Here is a 10,386-nt window from a genome sequence, read left to right as displayed (position 1 = left end):
TGCCTGGTTCCACCCAATCCAGCCCTTTAACACGTAATAAAGCTGGCCACACCTCCCCAACACCCCACCCACAAAGAGCAGGGAGCGGAGACCTGGGAAATTCCCATATATGGTAACTTTCCTGATTTTTTTGGGGGGGGTCCAAAATGTTATATTATCTTTAATCATAAATGAATCAATGACATATATATATATAGGGCTGCAACAAAGAATCGATAAAATCGATAATCGATAATTAGTTGAATCGATTTATAAAATTGGCTTTTTCAGACCAAATGCTCTGAAAAATTCCCCTCCTTCTATAATCCGAAATCTAATAGAGATCGGATTATAACACTAGAATCCAGATCCCCCGCAGCGCTGCAGGAGACCTGGATTATCCTCTCTCAGCTGGTGGGGGTCTGTGCAAAACGCACAACCTCCGCTACTTCCCTTCACTTCCACTTCTACGTGCCCCACCAGGGGTTAATATATCAACAGAAGAAAAACGGGACAAATAAGCACCACTGGGTAAGCTAAGCCTGGAGTATTATTTTTATGTTTATGCTTATTTGCCCTGCGCTTCTTCTGTTGATATATTAACCCCTGGTGGGGCAGGTAGAATTTTTTTCGGGATCTATTAATTATGTGCATTCTTTAATTTGTGTTTTTTTATTTTTTGATTGCTGTAATATTTGATTGTTTGCATTGTCCATATATTTATATATATATATCTATATTTTATTGTGTATTATCTATATTTTTTAAAGCATATATTTTTATACCTATTTTAGCGCTGTCAGTTTTTCTTATATCAGGGGGGGTATAAGGCATATCAGGGGGCACAGTGGCATATCAGGGATATAAGACATATCGGAGTGTATAAGACATATCAGGGGGCATTGTGGCATATAGGGGGGGTATAAGGCATATAGGGGCTATAAGGCATATCAGGGGGGCACAGTGGAATATCAGGGGACAGAGTGGCATATACTGGGGGCTATTAGGCATATCGGGGGTAAAAGGCATATCGGGGGACAGAGTGGCATATAGGAGGTATAAGAGATATCAGGGTGGCAGAGTGGCATTTAGGAGGGTATAAGGCATTTCTGGGGCAGAGTGGCAAGCCGGGGGTGAGATGTGCATAACTCGGAGCAGGTTGGCAAATAAAATATAAAGAGGCATTTTTCTCAATCATAGTTTTTATTAAATATGAAAAAACAGTTTACATAAATTAATATTTACTAGTAAAACCTTTTTTGGTATTTTGGTAAAACTTAATTTGAGAAATAATGTGTTTTGGGTTCTTGTACCTTTTTAAAATATAGCTTTAATTATTACGTCAGTAAAATAAGAAGGTGGATAGAGAAATGGCATTGTGATAAAGAGAAAAAAAGTGTTAATGACACATCTTAATGTAAATTATTTTTTATTTTAAATAAAGAAAAAAATTCTATATTTTTTTTTTTTGCCCGATTAATCGAAAAAAAAAATAATCGGCCAACTAATCGATTATGAAAATAATCGTTAGTTGCAGTCCTATATATATATATATATATATATATAATTACACACATATACACTATACATAGGCGCACTTTAATTAATGTTCTATGTGTAGGTACTGCGTGGCTATACAGACATAATGCAGTGTATGGCGGACCCCCCCCACTCACCGCGTATCCGTTGACAGCCGCGATGACGGGCTTCTTCATAGAAGAGATGTGGTTCCAGTGAGCGAGGAAGCCGCTGCTGTACCATTCCTGGAACGTCCGGTTCTGCATCTCCTCGATGTCGGCTCCACCTGGAATAGTAAATAAGAGCATTAAAATGTAAAAGTTCCACATAAGGCCCATCCGGCCCCCCGTCTAGATTCAGGAGCCATATGCCTATCCAATGCATGGTTAAATCCCCTCGCTGTATTAACCTCTACAACTTCTGGTGGGAGGCTGCTCCACTTATCTACCACCCTTTCAGTAAAGTTATTGGTACTATGGGAAAGTACTTATTGGCGTTAACTAAACCATATTAAACGGAACGGTGAACCACTGTAAACAAGACTAATGTGTCACAGGTGGCTAAATAAACACTCAAACATAAATTATAGATATTTATTGCTGCTTTTGTGCCTGGAAAAAAGAGAGATTTCCGGAACCCACGTTAAACGTTTAGCGCCAGCAGATTCTCCTGGTATAGGGGACCAGGACGGCACCCAGCGGAGACGGGACTCTGATTTAATTTTTGTGTCTGTCCCTTTAAAAGCATTTCCGTCACCCGTGGCAACTGAGAGCATTCCAGAGCTTTACTGCTCTTATGGTAAAGAACGGAGGGGGCTGTAGACGTCACTAACCTGAAAAGGCTTTCTTGCTTCCTGCGATCACAATGGCCCCGACCTGCGGGTCCTCTTCGAAAGCGTCCAGGGCCTGGTTCAGTTCTGTCATCATGGCATCGCAGAAAATGTTCTCATTCTCGCCCTTGTGCTCCACCAATATGTACTGACAGCCCGGACCTGCCGGGGGACATGTAAAAGATATATACGTCATTCCATCACGCTGCGGACCCCGCGGACCCACCACGCAAGAACGCAGATTTAATTTTCTGGCGGGGGTGGGGTGGTTAGAAGCATGGGCCATTATTATGAATTCTTATGGGTCATCAAAATAGGGACTGTCTCTCCCAAAAAGGCACACTTGGCAGGTATCTAACCATACATTATATATACTCCTCCTGATCTATTACTCCAGGACTGAACAGATAATAAACTAGCATTGTACAGCGCTACAGAATATGATGGCGCTATATAAAACAATAAATAATAATAATAATAGAAGCTAAAGTGTGTACACTCTACAGAAACTTGTCCAATTTCTTACTTAATATCTATAAATTATACAGCATTTGGGGAAGAAAAAAATTTGGGCTGAAAGTTAATATTTTATAAAATATGAACTCGTCGGTCCGTTCTTATAAGTAATTACTTCCGGGTTTGTCCGGCGTCTCGTCATCTCGTACGTGCAGAGGAAAAGCGTACAGCGTCATCACGCGTCATTATCTCGCGGTCACGCGGCTTCCTTTCCTGATTATACCTTCCCATACAGGAAAACGGACAGAACGACGCCATTCACTTGAAGAAACTTAACGGAGCAAAAACGACAGATGACCCGTCTTCCTGTTTATGGATCTCGGTCTCGCATTTCGGAGCCACAAAAGTCACAAATAAAAATATAACTTAAAAATAATATTATTATTCATTAGTCCTTTTGATGGTCTGTGTTTCTTAAGTTTGCATGGCTGATAGCGTATACAGTGGCTAGGAACATAGATGGGATGAATCAAGGTGTATATACCGTATTGGCCCGAATACAGGCCGCACTTTTTCCCCCACTTTAAGTCTTTAAAGTGGGAGTGCGGCCTATATTCGGGGTGTAGCACCCGACGCCCGGGACATGCAGTTCTGGGCGCCGGGCAGGCAGCGGGGTTAGGATACAGATCCCCCGCATCCTACTCTTAGTTGTCTAAGCGCATCGCGCAGACGTTCACCGGCAGCGGCAATGCGAGCGTAAACAGCCTCCGCTGCCGGCACATCTGCACGATGTGCTTTAACAACCTCCCTTGCCGGGAATTCCCACAGACCCCCAACATATACCGTTGGAAAGGTAAACGACTCACCATACCGGTATAAGGCTTGTAAAAGAAAGAATAAAAAATATTAAGTTAAAAAATGAAAATGTAAAAAAAATGATTTGGGGGTCTCTAAAGGCAGGTAAATAAAGATCAAAATTGCCCAGAGACCCCCAAATTAAATGATCTAAACATAAACTAATGTAACTTTAAAAAAAAAAAAAGTTTAAGTATTCTAGCAAAATGACCACTGTGGTAGCCAATGTTACCACAGTGATCATATAGCTATGAAAAGTCACATTCCCTTTTTAAAAATGGCCGATACTAAAATTTAACCCCATGATTCCTTTGATCATGGGGTTAAATTTACCCAATGGTAGAGGAAAGAAATTTTTGAAATCCTGATGAACTTTAAATATTACTAAAATCAGCCATTGGCATATTGGGGTAAAAGGCATAAGGGGCATGGTGGCATTTCAAGGGTAAAAGGCATATAGGGGGCTTTAAGGCATATCAGGGGGGCACAGTGGCATATATGGGGCTATAAGGCATATCAGGGAGGCACAGTGGCATATTAGGGGACAGAGTGGCATATAGGAGGTATAAGGGGGCACAGTGGCATCTCTGACATATAGGAGGGTATAAGGCATATCTGGGGGCAGAGTGGCATATAGGGGGTATAAGGCATTTCCGGGGGCAGAGTAGCATATAGGGGGTATAAGGAATTTCTGGGGGCAGAGTAGCATATAGGGGGTATAAGGCATTTCTGGGATAGAGAGGCAAGCTGGGGTGAGATGCGCACAACTGGACAAAAACAGTTTACGTGAATATTTACTAGGAAAGCTTTTTTTGGGTTCTTGGCTTTAATTATTATGTCAGTAAAATAAGAAGGCAAATCGTGAAATGCCATTGTAAATTATAAGTTTTTATTTTAAATAAGCGAAACATTTGCATATTGTTTTGTTTTTTTACCCGATTAATCGAAAAAATAATCAGCCCAATAATTGCAGCCCTACACTCAAATTTTGTCCTAGAGATACATGCAGCCCCTCATTTGAAGCTCCAAGGGGTGTAGTTTCTTGAAATGTGTACTTTATGTACCCTAATTTAACTTCCCAGATGTCTAGATCTGTTTAACTTCAGATATGGCAGATTTGACAATCTTATTAAAAAATTGTCTTAAAACTTTTAGTTGTGATGCCTGCAATTAGACAGCTCTAGGCAGCTGGGAAGTTAAATTATGGGACAAAAAGTATACATTTGCAGAAACTACACCCCTTGGCGCATCAAATGAGGGGCTGCATGTATTAGTAGCACAAGACTGGAGACATAAATGAACTTGTCTCTTTTAATATATTTTGTTTAATATAAGTGTGATATTCACTTATTTGCTGTGCACGGCAGATTTGTGATACAAATAAGACCTCATTTGCTGCGGCTGGGGGTGTAGTTTCTAAAAATATATAGTTTTGTTTGCATATTTTAACATCCCGGGCAGCTAGAGCTGTTTAATAGACGGCGGCCATGCATTAAATGTAAAGATGTCTTTTGTGATAGTCTAATAAATTGAACTTTTAGCAATAAAATATTAGAAAAACACAGTCTACTGTTGTCAATTTCTGTTTATTTTAGACCGGTTACCTGCTACAAATATCTAGCAACACAGCTTTTGATATTAGAGTTTTCGAAAAATACAATTACAAACTAGTATTTATTGAGTCGGAAGTAAAAAAAAAACAAAAACACTTTTCCCCCCATTTTTGGCTTTATTTTGCAAACCTAATGAGACGTAGACGTATCAAAAAGGCCTATTTGGAATCTGCTGGGTGTGCTGAAAAAAAACAACAATATATGGTTTTCATAGTTTATTCCCAATAAACGTGAAATGCACCAAAATGCCGAAAACCAGCTTAGCACCCAGGGTGGGAAATGGCTTAGCAGCCAAGGGGTTAAACACAAACATTTCTCCGAACCTTTTGATGAGCCTATTTGATCCGGCCCGCTTGTGAGTGGATCTTACACCATATTAAAGTCTTTTTTATTTCCACATATCGCACTATTATTGTATTTGATTTTTTTCCCCCATGTATTTGCGCTCCACGATCTGCCGTTCGTTTCTTTGAGGACGAGTATCGCTGGGAGCTGCTTACTTTTGGGAAGAACTATATTCATTTTTATTGAATTTACACGTGGAATTTCGTGTTTTTTGCTTTCTTAGAAAATATGAATATATATAATATAAAGATATATTAAATATATTATATTAAATGTTCATATAGACAGGTCCTCCAGATTCTAATTTATAATATAAAAATGTTTATATATGTTAGCATTAAAAATATAAAATAATATTTACAATATTTGTAAAAGATAAATTATAATGTATACACTGAATTAAAAAAATAAAAATATAACTCATAATGAATAAAATATAATTTACGATATTTTTAAAATATACATTTTAATATAAACTTAAATAAAAAAATAATAACAAAATTATAAAGTTAATATAAGTCATAATTTGCAATATCTTAAAATATGAATTATAAATTAAAAATAATACTAATAAATGATATAAATTACATTTATGTAGAGAAAATATATATTGGCGTTAACGTTATTTACAGTATTTTATACCCAGCACTTCTACTTAATATGACATAACTCGCACAACTTTTTCACCCCTAACCAATAACGCCTTATTCTCGTTAACTTTGAGCATTTAATAAAATTATCATCAAATGTATTTTATATATTGTTTTGTGGACGTACCGGCGCTATTCACCCGGTAAACCTGATGCCGACTGTGAAAAACAAGCCCTGTCAGACGAGCGACCCCTCTGCGTAATCCCGCCATCTCGACTGCTGTGGCGCTTTACCTCACGACAGCCGCTCGCTTCTCGCGCATTGGATACACCCAGGGAGGCTCGCGCTTTTCTGTGGCGTTATTCAAATTTTATAACACAGTGGCGGAACTACCGGGGATGCCTCCGCTCCCCGCCGCTGCCTGGGACTCCCGAGATTAACCCCTTCACCGCCAGACAGCCCCCATTCAAGCCTTTGGAGGACACTAGCTGCCGATCCCAGCACATGTTCTGCAAACGGGCCCAACTCCCAGCACTCCGATCCTGCCAGTAGCTCAATCTATAGCCAGACCCAGCCACTGTTCAGCTGGTTATTTCAAGGTGTATAGAAAAGCACGGGCAGACATGGGGACAACATGATCATAGCCTAAGAGAGTGTATGGGTGGCTCTGAAAAGAGCCGTTGGGTGTTTCAGGGTGACGAGTTAACAAGCTTAACCTCCGAAACCGTACAGAGTACGGCCTTGGCGTTTCAAGGCATACACCACGTCCATAGCGGTAACGGTTTTCCTCTTGGCATGCTCAGTATAAGTGACTGCGTCACGAATCACGTTCTCCAAAAACACTTTGAGCACACCGCGAGTCTCCTCATAGATCAGCCCAGAGATACGCTTTACACCTCCTCTGCGAGCCAAACGGCGGATAGCAGGCTTGGTGATACCCTGGATGTTATCCCGAAGCACCTTCCTGTGCCTCTTTGCGCCACCTTTTCCGAGTCCCTTACCTCCTTTGCCACGGCCAGACATGATCACGCTTACTCCACGAGTTCCACAGCACAATACTCGCTTACGGCCATCCCGCTTTCTTTTATACGTACTTGACGGACCTGATAGGGAACCGCACCATGATGCCTCAAGGGGGCGTTGCTTTTTGAATATATGCTTCACGTTGGTTGGCTGGAGAAGCTTCCAAGCGTGCCTCAGACACCGATTGGCTATTTAGGAAAATCAAAGGAAACCGGATATGAACAATTCAAACCAACCTCCTTTGTGCCACTCCCTACACCAAGCCCGCATCTGCTTTCAAAGATGCCTAGCCTTTATTAATCAAACCTCTCTACTGCATGACGTACGTTAAGCTTCTGCCTCCCTCACCTCCACGTGATCGCGTTCGACGATCCCTCATTTACCACTAGGTGGCAGCATATCGCTGTAAATAAACGCCAAACGGCGGCCAAGATAAAGGCGGGCTTTTAACTTTCGCCGTATCGCTGTTAACGGTCAGCCAGTACACAGGTTTACTAGGTAGGAGGCTGACCAAAAGAAAGGAGATCAAATAAATAAACAAAAAAAGAACCACAGCTAACGAATAAATGAACGATTCGAGCATTTAATAAAATAAAATAAAAAACTCTCCACACCGAAGTCTCTTGATCAAAGGCTGACTTTTTCAAACCATCATCCTAGCCTATGAAAAAGAGGGGCGTGATTAAGCGTATCCAATCACATTTACCGCTACTCTATAAAGGGCTTGAGTTGGCCACAGAATCGCTATAGTTACGTTGTGTGCGTCGGTGAATCAAATTGTTGCGCAGAAGCAGCATGGCTCGCACCAAGCAGACAGCCCGTAAGTCCACCGGAGGAAAGGCTCCTCGGAAGCAGCTGGCAACCAAAGCTGCGAGGAAAAGCGCTCCGGCTACCGGTGGTGTGAAAAAGCCACATCGCTACCGCCCGGGCACCGTAGCTCTTAGGGAAATCCGCCGTTACCAGAAGTCTACGGAGCTGCTTATCAGAAAACTGCCTTTCCAGCGGCCGGTCCGTGAGATTGCTCAAGACTTCAAAACCGATCTACGTTTCCAGAGTTCTGCTGTTATGGCTCTCCAGGAAGCCAGCGAGGCTTACCTGGTGGGGCTTTTCGAAGACACCAACTTGTGCGCTATTCACGCTAAGCGGGTTACTATCATGCCAAAAGACATTCAGCTGGCTCGCAGGATCAGAGGTGAACGTGCCTAAGTAAACGCTGTGTGGGCGAACGCTGTTTCCCTCTCATCCTCCCACAAAGGCTCTTTTAAGAGCCACCACATTGTCACTCAAACGAGCTTGTGTTTTGTGTTTCCCTTCGCATGCACGAAATCAACCCTGTTGCTCGTGGCCAAGCTTGAAACTTCTCACACCATTATCCCACTACTGAGCGAGCCGTTAAGCGGCCGAGTCCCCGGCTGGGCATAACGACTAACGGCAAAGCACAATCTTTAAGCCCGCCCCTTATCTCTATTCTGTTACGGACAGAGCTCCGAGCGAGAGCGCTGGCCGAATGTCAATCCACGCTTAACACACAAGTATGGGGCTAGACTTTCAGCGGGTGGCCCACATAGTCGCGGCCGGGTGATTAAACGCTTTTTTTTTCATTTTCGGAGGATATGATGGTTCTGAAAAGAACCTTTTGTGTGAAGAATTAAGTGGGAAAGCACACACCAGAGGCGCTCCAAAACCCACACCCCCCCTTCTCACTTTTTGGGGGCTGCCTTTTTAAGCTTGGGCTTAGCGGGGCTTTTGGCTGCCTTGGGCTTTGAGGGACTTTTGGCAGCCTTGGTATTTGAGGGGCTTTTGGATGTCTTGGGCTTTGAGGAGCTTTTGGCTGCCTTGGGCTTTGTGGCCTTCTTAGCTGGGCTCTTGCCAGCTTTCTTCGCCTTAATCTTAGGCTTCTTGGGACTCTTGGGAGCGGCCGACGGTTTCTTGATCTTTTTCGGGCTTTTCTTCACTCCTGCAGGGGCTTTCTTGGGCGACTTCACAACCTTCTTAGGGGCTGCTTTTTTAGGCTTTACGGGAGTTTCCTTCTTCTTTGATGTCTTCTCTCTGCTCTCCAGCTGCTTCTTATTCAGCTTGAAAGAACCAGAGGCACCGCTGCCTTTCAGCTGGATCAGGGTCTCTTTAGTCACCAGACCCTTAAGAGCGAGCTTCAGGCGGCTGTTATTCTTTTCTACGTCGTAGCCGCCAGCAGCGAGTGCTTTTTTAAGAGCTGCGAGAGACACTCCGCTGCGCTCCTTGGACGCAGAGACTGTTTTCACAATCAATTCGGAGACACTGGGACCGGACTTCACAGGCCGGCTTTTTGCAGCTGCCGGCTTCTTCGGCTGTTTCTTCTTGGCAGAGGTTTCAGCCGGCGGAGGTGCCGGGGAAGGAGCTGTCTCGGCCATCTCAATGCCGCCACGAAAAAGCTGCAATTGCACGTAAACACGGGGTTAAACCGCCAGAAGTTTGGCTTTTATAGACGAGCTGCCGCACATTCATTGGTTCATGAGCGGTAGCCTGCGAGTCTATGATTGGACGCCGATTCTGAAACCTCCCCATGCTGCCGGGGCATCGCTGGATTTGCATTCAGGGGGAGGGGGGTTTGAAAGGAAAATATATTTACCGTTTGCGTGTAAACGTCTCATCACACTTCTAATTTTAGATCCTAACTCCAAAGCAGTTGAATTTCCTACACCGTGCAGCCGCCCCCCCCCAAAAAAAAACTGCCAGGGAACAGCACCCAAGAGGTGTGAAATAATAAATAAATAAAATAATGAATACAGATAATTAATAAAATAAATTATTTAATATCACCTATTAAAGATTAATTTACCCTTAAACTTAATCTATAAATTTATATAACCCAATCACTAATTATTATTTAAGAATAGCCTAACATTTATACATTAAAGAATAACATTAAAAATGATGGATATTTTTAACTAATAATAATCAATTAAATAATTTAAAATAAATTGTATTTCTACTGCTCGTGCCTGGCTGCCTGCCGGTCTGATGATTGTCTTAGGACTCGTAGCTGACAAGAGTTTACTTAGGGGTTATTTATTATTAACGTATTATATTATTTATTTTTCAAAATAATAAAAGTAATTATTAAGATTAGGTTTTGTCTTATCAGGACGTTTTATGTGCGAGAGTGTGTTTGTGTGTATTAGCGCGTGAGCATACGTC

The 10,386-nt window shown here is 42.2% G+C and overlaps 1 protein-coding gene and 1 pseudogene across 1 annotated transcript; one reads left to right on the top strand and one right to left on the bottom strand.

The window, feature by feature from the left end:
• Positions 1-8,004: 8,004 nt before the first annotated feature.
• LOC149279641 (histone H3-like) lies at positions 8,005-8,415 on the top strand. The gene has a single exon (XM_089500919.1). It carries the CDS (start codon positions 8,005-8,007, stop codon positions 8,413-8,415), a length of 411 nt encoding a protein of 136 aa, XP_089357045.1.
• A 494-nt stretch (positions 8,416-8,909) lies between these two features.
• On the bottom strand, positions 8,910-9,599 carry LOC149279640 (histone H1 pseudogene; annotated as a pseudogene).
• Positions 9,600-10,386: the final 787 nt, after the last annotated feature.

The sequence above is a fragment of the Sceloporus occidentalis genome, unplaced genomic scaffold, assembly GCF_023333645.1.
Source record: "Sceloporus occidentalis isolate IW3139 unplaced genomic scaffold, rSceOcc1.0.p SCAF_161, whole genome shotgun sequence".
NCBI lineage: Eukaryota > Metazoa > Chordata > Lepidosauria > Squamata > Phrynosomatidae > Sceloporus > Sceloporus occidentalis.
This window is presented reverse-complemented; position numbering and strand designations above follow the sequence as displayed.